General features: G+C 55.0%; 1 protein-coding gene across 1 annotated transcript in view; it reads left to right on the top strand.

The window, feature by feature from the left end:
• LOC119979315 (collagen alpha-1(XVII) chain-like) overlaps positions 1–16,469 on the top strand; it is a 236,466-nt gene that overhangs the window by 175,543 nt on the left and 44,454 nt on the right. Inside the window, 4 exon segments of the mRNA XM_038821395.1 lie at positions 5,239–5,298; positions 8,456–8,518; positions 9,986–10,054; positions 16,221–16,352. Of these exon segments, the coding sequence (XP_038677323.1) occupies positions 5,239–5,298; positions 8,456–8,518; positions 9,986–10,054; positions 16,221–16,352 (324 nt within the window).

Here is a 16,469-nt window from a genome sequence, read left to right as displayed (position 1 = left end):
CAGTGTTACAGTGAGGGACACAGGTGTATATCAGTGTTACAGTGAGGGACACAGTGTATATCAGTGTTACAGTGAGGGACAGTGTGTATATCAGTGTTACAGTGAGGGACACAGTGTATATCAGTGTTACAGTGAGGGACACAGTGTATATCAGTGTCACAGTGAGGGATACAGTGTGGATATCAGTGTCACAGTGAGGGACACAGTGTATATCCGTGTTACAGTGAGGGACACGGTGTATATCAGTGTCACAGTGAGGGATACAGTGTATATCTGTGTTACAGTGAGGGACACAGTGTAATATCAGTGTCACAGTGAGGGATACAGTGTATATCTGTGTTACAGTGAGGGACACAGTGTATATCAGTGTTACAGTGAGGGACAGTGGATATCAGTGTTACAATGAGGGACACAGTGTATAACAGTGTTACAGTGAGGGACACAGCGTATATCAGTGTTTTACAGTAAGGGACACAGTGTATATCAGTGTTACAGTGAGGGGCGCAGTGTATATCAGTGTTTTACAGAAAGGGGTGCAGTATATATCAGTGTTACAGTGGGACACAGTGTATATCAGTTACAGTGAGGGACACAGGTATCAGTGTTACAGTGAGGGACACAGTGAACAGTGTTACAGTAAGGGACACAGTGTATATCAGTGATTCACAGTAAGGGGTGCAGTGTATATCAGTGATTTACAGTGAGGGGTGCAGTGTGATCAGTGTTACAGTGAGGGACACAGTGTATATCAGTGTACAGTGAGGGACACAGTGTATACAGTGGTTACAGTGAGGGACACAGTGTATATCAGTGATTTACAGTGAGGGGTGCAGTGTATATCAGTGTTTTACAGTGAGGGGTACAGCGTATATCAGTGGTTTACAGTAAGGGGAGCTAGCAGTGTATATCAGTGTTTTACAGTAAGGGATGCAGTGTATATCAGTGTTTACAGTAAGGGGTGCAGTGTATATCAGTGTTACAGTGAGGGGCGCAGTGTATATCAGTGATTTACAGTGAGGGACAGTGTGGATATCAGTGTTACAGTGAGGGACACCGTGTATATCAGTGTTACAGTGAGGGACAGTGTGGATATCAGTGATGCACTAGAGACTGTTCTGCTCAATGTTTCCCCTTTTGCTTCTTGTAGGTGAAGTTGGTCAGGCAGGATTGCCAGGTGCGCCTGGAGACGGTAAGTCTGACCCTCTCGTTGTGTAAATCACATTCCAATTATCACAGGTTTGTGTGATTACTGTCATTCCCTCGGGATGGTCTTGTCCCTTCACTCTGACCTTTCCGGAGTGGTCTGATTGAAACATTGAGTGGAAATGGGTTGGTGAGAGCTGCATTGTGATTTATTTCCCAGGAACAGTCTTGGATACTCTACCCAGGTGTCAGCACCGACTAGGATGATCCATTGGCCCCACTGTGACCCCAATCCAGCTTGTCTCTCAGGGGGTCATCGTACTGTTTAAAAAATCATTTTACGGGATGTGGGCTCCACTGGCTGGGCAAGCATTTGTTGTCCATTCCTAATTGCCCTTGAGAAGGTAGTGGTGAACTGCTGCAGTCCCTGAGTGTAGGTACACTCACTGTGCTGTTAGGGAAAGGGTCCAGAATTATGACCCAGCAACAGTGAAGGAATGGACAATATATTTCCAAGTCAGGGTGGTGAGTGACTGGGAGGGGAACCTCCAGGTGGTGGGGTTGCCAGGTATCTGCTGCTCTTGTCCTAGATGGTAGCAGTCGTGGGTTAGGAAGGTTACTGCAGTGCATCTTGTAGATGGTACACACGGCTGCCACTGCGTCAGTGATGGAGGGTTTGAATGTTTGTGGAAGGCGGGGGGGAATCAAACGGCTGTTTTGTCCTGGATGGTGTCAAACTTCTTGAGTGTATTTGGGGCTTTTCACAGTGACTTCATACTTGTGACAATAAAAGATTATTATTATTATTGGCGCTGCACTCACCCAGGCAAGTGGAGGCTTTTTATCACACTCCTTACTTGTGCCTTGTAGATGGTAGACAGGCTTTGGGGAGTTGGGAGGTGAGTTACTCTCTGCAGGATTCCCAGCCTCTGACCTGCCCTGGTAACCACAGTATTCATGTGGCTGGTCCAGTTACGTTTCTGATCGATGGTAACCCCCAGGATGTGGGGGATTCAGCAATGGGAATGCCATTGAATGTCAAGGGCGATGGTTAGTCCTCTTGTAGGAGATGGTCATTGTCTGGCACTGTGTGGCGCGAATGTAACTTGCCGCTTGTCAGCCCCAAGCCTGGATATTGTCCAGGTCTTGCTGCATTTGGCCATGGACTGCTTCAGTATCTGAGGAGTTGCGAATGGTGCTGAACATTGTGCAGTCATCTATAAACATCCCCAAACTGATCTTATGTTAGAAGAAAGGTCATTGATGAAGTAGCTGAAGATGGTTGGGCCTAGGACACTATCCTGAGGAACTCCTGCAGTGATGTCCTGGAGCTGAGATGATTGACCTCCAACCACCACAACCATCTTCCCTTTGTGCCGGGAATGACTCCAACCAGCAGAGAGTTTCCCCTGATTCCCATTGGCTCCAGTTTAGCTCGGGCTCCTTGATGCCACACTCGGTCAAATGCTGCCTTGCTGTCAAGGGCAGTCACTCTCACCTCACCTCTGGCATTTAGCTCTATTGCCCATGTTTGAACCAAGGCTGTAAAGAGGTCAGGAGCTGAGTGACCCTGGCAGAACCCAAACTGAGTGTCCGTGAGCAGGTTATTGCTGAGTAACTGCCGCTTCTTAGCGCTGTTGATGGTTCCTTCCATCACTGTATTGATGTTTGAGTGTAGACTGATAGGGCGGTAATTGGACAGGTTACATTTTTGTGTACAGGACACACCTGGGGTAATTTTCCACATTGCCAGGGTAGATGCCAGCGTTGTAGCTGTATGGAACCGCTTGGCTAGGGGTGCGGCAAGTTCTGGAGCAACAAATTCAGTACTATTGCTGGGATATTGTCAGGGCCCATTACTGTTGCAATATCCAGTACCTTCAGCTGTTAGTGATATCAGTATTGGCTGCGGACTGACATTGTGATGTCAGTCCCGGAGTCTCGGAGGAGATCGAGGGATAATCCACTCGGCACCTCTGGCTGACGATTGTTGGGTCTGCTTCAACCTTACCTTTTGTTGGGTGTAGTGTGTCCGGGACAGTCCTGCGAGGAATAGGAGACTCTTCTGAGGTTTAACAGTTGAGCCCAGCTGGAAGGTGAGGACACATTTTCCCCTCTTCTACCCAAACATTGGGCGAAATTCTCCCCCCCCACGACGGGTGGGAGAATAGGGGAGGGCCTTCCCGACTTTTTGTCGGCCGTGCCAAGGGTGCCATGGGCCCGCGATCGGTGCCCACCGATCGGGGCAGCGGGCCCGATGCCCGCGCACTATTTGTCCTTCTGCCGCCCCGCAGTATCAATACGCGGGGCGGCTGAGGGGCAACCCGGACCGCGCATGCGCGGGTTTCGCGCAAAAACGCGATGCCGTCATCCGCGCATGCGCGGGTGGAGTCTTCCCACCTGCGCCATGCGCGGCTGACGTCATATGACGCGTCAGCCGGCGCTAAGTCCGACAAGCGGGCTTAACGATTTTCGTTAAGCCCGACTTGTCGGAGCCTCCGACGTCGGGCTGCTAGCCCCGACGGGGGACCAGAACGGTCCCCCGTCGGGGGAAGGGGCGCGATGCCGTAAAACCCGCCCGGGTTTTACGGCAGTTTGACGATTTCTCCCGTTTTTGGGAGAATTTCGCCCATTATTCCAGAGGATCTGGGGCAGCTGCTGCCAGGTTTTCCCTGTTGCAGTCTGTCAGTGACTGAGGGAGTTCCATCTCCTTGAAACACAATCTCACTCACACTCTCTGTTCTTATTCAACAGGTGGTTCATTTGTTCCCGGTCCCACGGGACCCCCAGGTCCAGCTGGACCCCCCGGCCCGGGAAGGTGCCAGAGGTCAGTATGCAGAATGACACGTGTTTCTGTAATATTCGCTGACACACCTCCCCAATGATCTCACTCATGTGACCAAACAACATGTCCCAAGCTCCCAGCTTCCCTCTCCTGTGTCACTGGGCCAGCTCGGGGGAGGGGGAGTGGAGAGAGGGGGAGGTGGAGTGAGGAGTGGGAGAGAGGGGGAGAGGGGAGTGGGTGTGTGGAAGGGGGAGGGGGGGGCGGGGAGTGGGGGGCTGAGGGAGGTGTGGGGCAGGGGGAGTGGGGAGGGGGAGTGGGGGAGAGGGGAGTGGGGAGTGGGGGAGAGGGGGAGTGGGTAGAGGGAGTGGGGAGAGTGGGGGAGGGGGGTGGGGAGGAGAGGGGGAGTGGGGCAGGGGGATGGGGGGCGGGGAGGAGTGGGGCAGGGGGAGTGAGGGAGGGGGGTGGGGGTGGAGAGGGGGAGTGAGGGAGGGGGGTGGGGGGAGTGAGGGAGGGGGTGGGGGTGGAGTGGGGGGGGGAAGGGGAGTGGGGGGGGTGGGGCAGAGGGAGTGGTGGAGGGGGAGGGGGTGGGGGGGGGGGTGGGGGAGTGGGGAAGGGGAGTGGGGGGTGGGGCAGGGGGAGGGGTGGAGGGGAGGGGGTGGGGAGGGGGGTGTGGGGGAGTGGGGGAGGGGGAGGGGGTGGGGGAGGGGGAGGGGGGGTGGGGGAGGGGGGAGAGGGGTGGGGGAGGGGGGATGGGGGAGGGGGCAGGGGGCAGGGGGGGAGGGGAGGGGAGGGGTTGGGGGAGGGGGAGTGGGGGGGGGGAGGTGGAGTGGGGGGGGTGGGAAGGGGGAGTGGGGGGGGGGGAGAGGGGTGGGGGTTGGGGGAGGGGGAATGGGGGGGGGGTGGGAGTGGGGGGTGGGGGAGGGGGAGTGGGGGGGGAGGTTGGGGGAGGGGGAGTGGTGGAGGGGGGAGGGGGGTGGGGGAGGCCCCTGATTCCACACGTTGAGGGGAGGTATAAAGAGCAGTCGCCCTGTCGGCGACTCCCACTAACAGGTCAGTCGCAGGCAGGCACTGTTCTCATTGATTAAAGCCACAGTTTACTTCTACTCCTGGTTTTGTGTGAATTGATGGTCGCATCAATGATATTTCACACATCAATATTCCACAAACCCCTCCGAGATGGAATGCCGTTTCACTATTTTATGATTATTGAAAAGTTTGATTTGCAGCCAGAGAGAGAGACAAAATCAGTGAGAAGCTGACGAAACATTCAACCCCATTCTCACTCTTTCCTAATCTACTTGTGTTGCTAGGTGTAAGAGGAGAAATCGGAATTCCAGGGGCTCCTGGTATTCCTGGACGGTCATCCAGAGGTAGGAATATTGTTCGTTCGAACCTCCCGGTTCTCGAAGATTGTTTTTACATTGAGTAACTGGACAGCAGCTGGTGAGGTTACAGCTGTGAATAAACCTGAGCTGGGACCTGTCCTCGCTCCGCTCCTGTGGACAGTGAGGAATAACAGTGAGGAGTATTCCCCTGTCCTGTGTACAGTGAGGAGTAACAGGGAGGAGTATTAACCTGTCCTGTGTACACTGAGGAGTAACAGTGAGGACAGTGCGGCACTCCCTCAGTACTGACCCTCTGACAGTGCGGCACTCCCTCAGTACTGACCCCTCTGACAGTGCAGCACTCCCTCAGTACTGACCCTCTGACAGTGCGGTACTCCCTCAGTACTGACCCTCTGACAGTGCGGCACTCCCTCAGTACTGACCCTCTGACAGTGCAGCACTCCCTCAGTACTGACCCTCTCACAGTGCAGCACTCCCTCAGTACTGACCCTCTGACAGTACGGCGCTCCCTCAGTACTGACCCTCTGACAGTGCGGCACTCCCTCAGTGCTGACCCTCCGACAGTGTAGCACTCCCTCAGTGCTGACCCTCCCACAGTGCGGCACTCCCTCAGTACTGACCCTCTGACAGTGCGGCACTCCCTCAGTACTGACCCTCTGACAGTGCAGCACTCCCCTCAGTACTGACCCTCTGACAGTGCGGCACTCCCTCAGTACTGACCCTCTGACAGTGCGGCACTCCCTCAGTACTGACCCTCTGACAGTGCAGCACTCCCTCAGTACTGACCCTCTGACAGTGCAGCACTCCCTCAGTACTGACCCTCTGACAGTGCGGCACTCCCTCAGTACTGACCCTCTGACAGTGCGGGGCTCCCTCAGTACTGACCCTCTGACAGTGCGGCACTCCCTCAGTACTGACCCTCTGACAGTGCAACACTCCCTCAGTACTGACCCTCTGACAGTGCGGCACTCCCTCAGTACTGACCCTCTGACAGTGCGGCACTCCCTCAGTACTGACCCTCTGACAGTGCAGCACTCCCTCAGTACTGACCCTCTGACAGTGCAGCACTCCCTCAGTACTGACCCTCTGACAGTGCAGCACTCCCTCAGTACTGACCCTCTGACAGTGCAGCACTCCCTCAGTACTGACCCTCTGACAGTGCGGCACTCCCTCAGTACTGACCCTCTGACACTGCAGCACTCCCTCAGTACTGACCCTCTGACAGTGCAGCACTCCCTCAGTACTGACCCTCTGACAGTGCGGCACTCCCTCAGTACTGACCCTCTGACAGTGCAGCACTCCCTCAGTACTGACCCTCTGACAGTGCAGCACTCCCTCAGTACTGACCCTCTGACAGTGCAGCACTCCCTCAGTACTGACCCTCTGACAGTGCGGCACTCCCTCAGTACTGACCCTCTGACAGTGCAGCGCTCCCTCAGTACTGACCCTCTGACAGTGCGGCACTCCCTCAGCACTGACCCTCTGACAGTGCGGCGCTCCCTCAGTACTGACCCTCTGACAGTGTGGCACTCCCTCAGCACTGACCCTCTGACAGTGCGGCGCTCCCTCAGTACTGACCCTCTGGCAGTGCAGCACTCCCTCAGTACTGACCCTCTGACAGTGCGGCACTCCCTCAGCACTGACCCTCTGACAGTGCAGCACTCCCTCAGTACTGACCCTCTGACAGTGCGGCACTCCCTCAGCACTGACCCTCTGTCAGTGCGGCACTCCCTCAGTACTGACCCTCTGACAGTGTGGCACTCCCTCAGTACTGACCCTCTGACAGTGCAGCACTCCCTCAGTACTGACCCTCTGACAGTGCAGCACTCCCTCGGTACTGACCCTCTGACAGTGCAGCACTCCCTCAGTACTGACCCTCTGACAGTCCAACACTCCCTCAGTACTTACCCTCTGACAGTGCAGCACTCCCTCAGTACTGACCCTCTGACAGTGCGGCACTCCCTCAGTACTGACCCTCTGACAGTGCAGCACTCCCTCAGTACTGACCCTCTGACAGTGCGGCACTCCCTCAGTACTGACCCTCTGACAGTGCAGCACTCCCTCAGTACTGACCCTCTGACAGTGCGGCGCTCCCTCAGTACTGACCCTCTGACAGTGCAGCACTCCCTCAGTACTGACCCTCTGACAGTGCGGCACTCCCTCAGCACTGACCTCTGACAGTGCAAGCACTCCCTCAGTACTGACCCTCTGACAGTGCGGCACTCCCTCAGCACTGACCCTCTGTCAGTGCGGCACTCCCTCAGTACTGACCCTCTGACAGTGTGGCACTCCCTCAGTACTGACCCTCTGACAGTGCAGCACTCCCTCAGTACTGACCCTCTGACAGTGCAGCACTCCCTCGGTACTGACCCTCTGACAGTGCAGCACTCCCTCAGTACTGACCCTCTGACAGTCCAACACTCCCTCAGTACTTACCCTCTGACAGTGCAGCACTCCCTCAGTACTGACCCTCTGACAGTGCGGCACTCCCTCAGTACTGACCCTCTGACAGTGCAGCACTCCCTCAGTACTGACCCTCTGACAGTGCGGCACTCCCTCAGTACTGACCCTCTGACAGTGCGGCACTCCCTCAGTACTGACCCTCTGACAGTGCGGCACTCCCTCAGTACTGACCCTCTGACAGTGCGGCACTCCCTCAGTACTGACCCTCTGACAGTGCGGCACACCCTCAGTACTGACCCTCTGACAGTGCGGCACTCCCTCAGTACTGACCCTCTGACAGTGCGGCACTCCCTCAGTACTGACCCTCTGACAGTGCGGCACTCCCTCAGTACTGACCCTCTGACAGTGCAGCGCTCCCTCAGTACTGACCCTCTGACAGTGCAGCACTCCCTCAGTACTGACCCTCTGACAGTGCGGCACTCCCTCAGGAAAGCAATGGGAGTGTCAACATGAAGTTTGTGCTCCAGTCACTTCATTGGGACATGAATCCACAAATCTTCTGACTGAATAGTGTGGAGGTTAAGCCATGTGACACAAATGACTATCTGTCAGTATTTGTGAATGACACATTAAGTTTGGGAGTTTGAGTGATTGGGTTGAAGAGCTGATTCTCAGTCTGCGGAATTGAGAGGAAAACTATGGGGATTATTGGATAGATTATAATTTGAGATTTGCTGTCCGCAGTGTTAATTACCACCCTTCTCTCTGCATTCTGCAGTTCTAGCGAATGGCGGAGGGGTTCAAGGCCCACCTGGACCTCCAGGCCCACCAGGGCCACAAGGTGAGATTTGGCCAGACAGGGAATAATTCAGTGTGAGCTTGGTAAAAACCCCACCCTACTTAGGCACACGTCTCCCCCCTAACCCCATAACCCAGTAACCCCACCTAACTGGTTTGGCATTAAGGGGCAATTTAGCACGGCCAATCTACCTAACCTGCACATATTTAGACTGTGGGAAGAAAGCGGAGCACCCGGAGGAAACCCACGCACACACGGGGAGGATGTGCAGACTCCACACAGACAGTGACCCAAGGCCGAAATTGAACCCGGGACCCTGGAGCTGTGAGGCAGCAGTGCTAACCACTGTGCCACCATGCTGTCCCTGTGCCACCATCTCTCCCCCGAATGGCCATTATCACATAACTGAGGGGTGGGGTCTTGTCCTCATGGGCTTCCTTACTCTGCCTGGAAGGTTCCTGATCTCAGTCAGACCCACACAGCTCCTGGCTCCTCTGATAATGGAAAGCCCGTCCTGGGAAGCCCTGGTCTATACCACAAGAACTCAAAGAGCTTTGATATGTATTAGATAATCTCAGTTTACGACAATACAAAACAAAGACCAAAGAAAAGTACAGCACAGGAACAGGCCCTTCGGCCCTCCAAGCCCGTGCCGACCATGCTGCCCGTCTAAACTAAAATCTTCTGCACTTCCTGGGTCCGTATCCCTCTATCCCATCCTATTCATGTATTTGTCATGATGCCCCTTAAACATCACAATCGTTCCTGCCTCCACCACCTCCTCCGGCAGCGAGTTCCAGATACCCACTACCCTCTGTGTAAAAACACTTGCCTCATACATCTACACTAAACCTTGCCCCTCGGACCTTAAACCTATGCCCCTAGTAATTTACCCCTCTACCCTGGGGAAAAGCCTCTGACTATCCACTCTGTCTATGCCTCTCATAATTTTGTAGACCTCTATCAGGTCGCCCCTCATCCTCCGTCGTTCCAGTGAGAACAAACCGAGTTTATTGAACCGCTCATCATAGCTAATGCCCTCCATACCAGGCAACACCCTGGTAAATCTCTTCTGCACCCTCTCTAAAGCCTCCACATCCTTCTGGTAGTGTGGCGGCCAGAATTGAACACTATACTCCAAGTGTGACCTAACTAAGGTTCTATACAGCTGCAACATGACTTGCCAATTCTTATACTCAATGCCCCGGCTAATGAAGGCAAGCATGCCTTATGCCTTCTTGACTACCTTCTCCAGCTGTGTAACATCTCTCGATATTTGTCCTCATCTTCTCCTCCCAACAGGGGCTGCTTAGCACACTGGGCTAAATCGCTGGCTTTGAAAGCAGACCAAGCAGGCCAGCAGCACGGTTCGATTCCCGTAACAGCCTCCCCGAACAGGCGCCGGAATATGGCGACTAGGGGCTTTTCACAGTAACTTCATTGAAGCCTACTCGTGACAATAAGCGATTTTCATTTTTCATTTCATTTAACTTCTCTTCCTCTCTCCAGGTCCTACAGGAGAATCCAGATCGACCTCCAATACTAACATCAGGCAGACGGTGATGGAATACCTGCAGAGTAAGTAACCATGGCAACACTAGCTAGATTACACTGATAATTACACACTGCTGCAGGCAGGCGGGGGGCGGGGGGGGGGGGGGGGGGGCTGGGGTGGGGGGGTGGGGGGGGTGGGGGGGGGGGGGTGGGGGGGGGGTGGGGGGGGGCTGGGGTGGGGGTGGGGGGGGGGGGCTGGGGTGGGGGGGTGGGGGGGGCTGGGGTGGGGGGTGGGGGGGGTGGGTAGCGGGTGCAGGGGTATAATGGAAGGAGGGGTATATTGTATGGTGGTATATTACATATGAATTAGGAGCAGGAGAGGCCATTCAGCCCGGTTCAAAGGCAGCTCACCACCACCTTCTCATAGAACATAGAACAGTACAGCACAGAACAGGCCCTTCGGCCCTCAATGTTGTGCCGAGCCATGATCACCCTACTCAAACCCACGTATCCACCCTATACCCGTAACCCAACAACCCCCCCATTAACCTTACTTTAATTAGGACACTACGGGCAATTTAGCATGGCCAATCCACCTAACCCGCACATCTTTGGACTGTGGGAGGAAACCGGAGCACCCGGAGGAAACCCACGCACACAGGGGGAGGACGTGCAGACTCCACACAGACAGTGACCCAGCCGGGAATCGAACCTGGGACCCTGGAGCTGTGAAGCATTTATGCTAACCACCATGCTACCCTGCTGCCCTAAACCAGCCCCTATCTGCACCGACCCTCTGAAAGAGCATCCTACCTCAGCCCATTCCCCCACCCTATCTCCTCGACTCCACCTAACCTGCATATCTTTAGACACTAAGGGGTAATTTAGAATGGCCAATCACCTAACCTGCACATCTTTGGACCGTGGGAGGAAACCGGAGCACCCGGAAGAAACCCACGCAAGGGCCATTAGGGATGACTGCTGAATATCGCCCTAACCTGCGACGCCCACATCCCGTGAAGTAACACGGGGTTGGATTCTCCGATCGCAAACGCCAAAATCGCGTTTGGCGATTGGCCAGAGAATCGGGGGCTGGCCTTTATCCGATGCTCCTCCCCCTCAAAAACAGCGTACACGGGAGTACGGCGCGCGTCATATGGCCCTCGCCTCAGGCCCTCCCCGATGACTCCGCTCCCGATGGGCCGAATCTCCGACAGTGTGGGGCGGGTGTCGTCACAACTTTCGGGGACTGACTCCAGCGCCACCACATTCGGGGGGTGGGGGGGGGAGCGGTTCCACTGGCGGGGGGGGGGGGGGGCTTCAGCGGGGGCTTTGGGGACTGGTGTGGAGTGGTCCGGGGGTGGCGAAGGGGGGATACAGGGCGCAGTTCGTGGCAGGCCGGGTCCACTTGTCGCCACTGCCATGGCGCAGCCACCATAGGCCACGGACCGGACGGCACGGACCGGACGGCACGGACCTGGCCATTCTGTGCCCGTATCAGTCGGTGAAGACGGACCTGGCCATTCTGCGGCCGTATCAGTCGGTGAAGACGGACCTGGCCATTCTGCAGCCGTATCAGTCGGTGAAGACGGTCCTGGCCATTCTGCGGCCGTATCTGTAGGTGAAGACGGACCTGGCCATTCTGTGGCCGTATCAGTCGGTGAAGACGGACCTGGCCATTCTGTGGCCGTATCTGTAGGTGAAGACGGACCTGGCCATCCTGCGGCCGTATCTGTAGGTGAAGACGGTCCTGGCCATTCTGCGGCCGTATCTGTAGGTGAAGACGGTCCTGGCCATTCTGCGGCCGTATCTGTAGGTGAAGACGGACCTGGCCATTCTGCGGCCGTATCAGTCGGTGAAGACGGACCTGGCCATTCTGTGCGGCCGTATCAGTCGGTGAAGACGGACCTGGCCATTCTGCGGCCGTATCAGTCGGTGAAGACGGTCCTGGCCATTCTGTGGCCGGAGCTGTAGGTGAAGACGGACCTGGCCATTCTGTGGCCGTATCAGTCGGTGAAGACGGTCCTGGCCATTCTGTGGCCGTATCAGTCGGTGAAGACGGACCTGGCCATTCTGCAGCCGTATCAGTCGGTGAAGACGGACCTGGCCATTCTGCGGCCGTATCAGTCGGTGAACACGGACCTGGCCATTCTGCGGCCGTATCTGTAGGTGAAGACGGACCTGGCCATCCTGCGGCCGTATCTGTAGGTGAAGACGGACCTGGCCATTCTGCAGCCGTATCAGTCGGTGAAGACGGACCTGGCCATTCTGCAGCCGTATCAGTCGGTGAAGACGGTCCTGGCCATTCTGCAGCCGTATCAGTCGGTGAAGACGGTCCTGGCCATTCTGCGGCCGTATCAGTCAGTGAAGACGGACCTGGCCATTCTGCGGCCGTATCAGTCGGTGAAGACGGACCTGGCCATTCTGCGGCCGTATCTGTAGGTGAAGACGGACCTGGCCATTCTGCGGCCGTATCAGTCGGTGAAGACGGACCTGGCCATTCTGCAGCCGTATCTGTAGGTGAAGACGGACCTGGCCATTCTGCGGCCGTATCAGTCGGTGAAGACGGTCCTGGCCATTCTGCAGCCGTATCTGTAGGTGAAGACGGACCTGGCCATTCTGCGGCCGTATCAGTCGGTGAAGACGGACCTGGCCATCCTGCGGCCGTATCTGTAGGTGAAGACGGACCTGGCCATTCTGTGGCCGTATCTGTAGGTGAAGACGGACCTGGCCATTCTGCAGCCGTATCAGTCGGTGAAGACGGACCTGGCCATTCTGCGGCCGTATCAGTCGGTGAAGACGGACCTGGCCATTCTGCGGCCGTATCAGTCGGTGAAGACGGACCTGGCCATTCTGTGCCCGTATCAGTCGGTGAAGACGGACCTGGCCATTCTGCGGCCGTATCAGTCGGTGAAGACGGACCTGGCCATCCTGCGGCCGTATCTGTAGGTGAAGACGGACCTGGCCATTCTGCGGCCGTATCAGTCGGTGAAGACGGACCTGGCCATTCTGCGGCCGTATCAGTCGGTGAAGACGGACCTGGCCATTCTGCAGCCGTATCTGTAGGTGAAGACGGACCTGGCCATTCTGTGCCCGTATCAGTCGGTGAAGACGGACCTGGCCATTCTGCAGCCGTATCAGTCGGTGAAGATGAACCTGGCCATTCTGCAGCCGTATCAGTCGGTGAAGACGGACCTGGCCATTCTGCGGCCGTATCTGTAGGTGAAGACGGACCTGGCCATTCTGTGGCCGGAGCTGTAGGTGAAGACGGACCTGGCCATTCTGTGGCCGTATCAGTCGGTGAAGACGGACCTGGCCATTCTGCAGCCGTATCAGTCGGTGAAGACGGACCTGGCCATTCTGCGGCCGTATCAGTCGGTGAACACGGACCTGGCCATTCTGCGGCCGTATCTGTAGGTGAAGACGGACCTGGCCATTCTGCGGCCGTATCTGTAGGTGAAGACGGACCTGGCCATTCTGCAGCCGTATCAGTCGGTGAAGACGGACCTGGCCATCCTGCGGCCGTATCTGTAGGTGAAGACGGACCTGGCCATTCTGTGGCCGTATTTGTAGGTGAAGATGGACCTGGCCATTCTGTGGCCGTATTTGTAGGTGAAGACGGACCTGGCCATTCTGCGGCCGTATCAGTCGGTGAAGACGGTCCTGGCCATTCTGCAGCCGTATCAGTCGGTGAAGACGGACCTGGCCATTCTGTGGCCGTATCAGTCAGTGAAGACGGTCCTGGCCATTCTGCGGCCGTATCAGTCGGTGAAGACGGACCTGGCCATCCTGCGGCCGTATCTGTAGGTGAAGACGGTCCTGGCCATTCTGTGGCCGTATCAGTCGGTGAAGACGGACCTGGCCATTCTGTGGCCGTATCTGTAGGTGAAGACGGACCTGGCCATTCTGCAGCCGTATCAGTCGGTGAAGACGGACCTGGCCATTCTGCAGCCGTATCTGTAGGTGAAGACGGACCTGGCCATTCTGCGGCCGTATCAGTCGGTGAAGACGGACCTGGCCATTCTGCAGCCGTATCTGTAGGTGAAGACGGACCTGGCCATTCTGTGGCCGTATCTGTAGGTGAAGATGGACCTGGCCATTCTGCAGCCGTATCAGTCGGTGAAGACGGACCTGGCCATTCTGCAGCCGTATCTGTAGGTGAAGACGGACCTGGCCATTCTGTGCCCGTATCAGTCGGTGAAGACGGACCTGGCCATTCTGTGGCAGTATCTGTAGGTGAAGACGGACCTGGCCATTCTGCAGCCGTATCAGTCGGTGAAGACGGACCTGGCCATTCTGCAGCCGTATCTGTAGGTGAAGACGGACCTGGCCATTCTGCGGCCGTATCAGTCGGTGAAGATGGACCTGGCCATTCTGCGGCCGTATCAGTCGGTGAACACGGACCTGGCCATTCTGCAGCCGTATCTGTAGGTGAAGACGGACCTGGCCATTCTGCAGCCGTATCAGTCGGTGAAGACGGTCCTGGCCATTCTGCAGCCGTATCAGTCGGTGAAGATGGACCTCGCCATTCTGCAGCCGTATCAGTCGGTGAAGACGGACCTGGCCATTCTGCGGCCGTATCAGTCGGTGAAGATGGACCTGGCCATTCTGCGGCCGTATCAGTCAGTGAAGATGGACCTCGCCATTCTGCAGCCGTATCAGTCGGTGAAGATGGACCTCGCCATTCTGCGGCCGTATCAGTCAGTGAAGATGGGGGGCTATAGGCTGCACAGCTACTAACCCCCACCGGGCGGGAGGGGCACCAACCTTTTGGTCATAAGACCAGACAGATCCTGCGGAAATAACCACAGAATCGGAGAATCCAGCCCATAGTTTTTAATCCTTTCTTAAATAAGGAGACCAAAATTGTACAGAAACTGTACAATTGTAGGCAAACGTCCCTACTTAAATATTCCATTCCCCTTGCAATATGCAACATTTTATTTCCTTCCTAATGACTTGCTGTACCTGGAGATTAATTGTTTGTGATTGATGTACCAGCATACCCAGATCCCTCTGTACCAGTGGGTTCTGCAATTTCTCTCTATTTAAATAGTATCCTGTTTTTCTATCCTTCTTCCCAAAGTGAACAAGTTCATGTTTTTCTCACAATATCCTCCAACTGCCAATTTCTGCTGACTCACAAACTTAATCCCTTTGCAGACTCCTGTGTCACTTTTTCTAATTATTCTCTTACCTATCTTTTACATCACCAGAAAAGGTAACGATCATATATTCAGTCCCTTCCTCCAAGTCATTGGTATAGATTAGAAACAGTCGGGGTGTCAGCACTGGCCCCTGTGGCACTCCGCTGGCTACGTCTGCCAACCCAATCCACTGGCTACGTCTTGCCAACCCAATCCACTGGCTACATCTGCCAACCCAAATGCTCTTTCATGCCCACTCTCCATTTCCTGTCCTTTCTCCATGCCAATATGTTCCATTGCACAATGAACTCTTTGCAAATACCTTTTGGAAATCCAAGTACATCGCATGTACAGAGTTCCTTTATTCGTATTGCTTCTTGCTTCCTCAAAGAACTCTAATAATTTAGTCAAAGGTGATTCCACTTTCACAGAACCATGTTGCCTGATTTCATTGAGGTTTTCTAATTGCCCTGTTATAACCTCTTTAATGATAGATTCCAACATTTTCCACTTCCCCTGGGTCACTGTCCGTGTGGAGTTTGCACATTCTTCCTATGTCTGTGTGGCTCTCGTCCCCACAACCCAAAGATGTGCAGAGTAGGTGGATTGGCCACGCTAAATTGCCCTTAATTGGAAAAAAAATTGGATATTCTAAATTTTTAAAAAATTGAGCGATGGTGTTGCGAAGTTCTCCTGACAGCTAGCCACATAATTCCATTCACTTCCATGTTGGGTGCCCGAGATTGTAATAGTCTGGGCCTGCTTCACATCTCCCTCCTTTCTTGAATAGAGGAGCCACTTTCACTGTTTCCCAGTCCGTTGGAACCTTCCGAGAATCTTAGGAATTTTGGAAAATTAAAACCAGTGCATCAACTATCTCAGTAGCTACTTCCTTTAAGACCCCAGGTTGAAGTCCATTAGGTCCTGGGGACCTGTCAGCCTTTAGTTCTAATAATGTTCTCAGTACCGTTCCCCTGTTTTAATTTCGCTCCTCCCTTTTAACATGGGGTGGGGTGGGGGGGTGGGGGAGGGTGAGGAGTGGGGGGGGGGGGGGGGGTTTGTTGCTGCAAGAGGGGTTTGACCCGAACTGCTTGGTTTTGCAGGTGATGGCATCCGCCGATCGATCGTTGGACTGCCAGGTCCACCTGGACCCCAGGGTCCAAAAGGGGATCAGGGAACGCTGGGACGTCAGGAATTTTCGGAGATCTCCAGCCAAGTAATTGATTACATGAGAAGTAAGATCCATCTCTCCTGTTGTTGAGCCTCAGAACCTTCCCAACGTTGTCAGCAGCATGTAAACCAGTATGGGGCTGGTTTAGCACACTGGGTTAAATAGCTGGCTTTTAAAGCAG

This window comes from Scyliorhinus canicula, chromosome 16 (genome assembly GCF_902713615.1).
Source record: "Scyliorhinus canicula chromosome 16, sScyCan1.1, whole genome shotgun sequence".
Taxonomy (NCBI): Eukaryota; Metazoa; Chordata; class Chondrichthyes; order Carcharhiniformes; family Scyliorhinidae; genus Scyliorhinus; species Scyliorhinus canicula.
The sequence above is the reverse complement of the archived record's forward strand: the minus strand, read 5'-3'. Positions and strand labels throughout refer to the sequence as shown.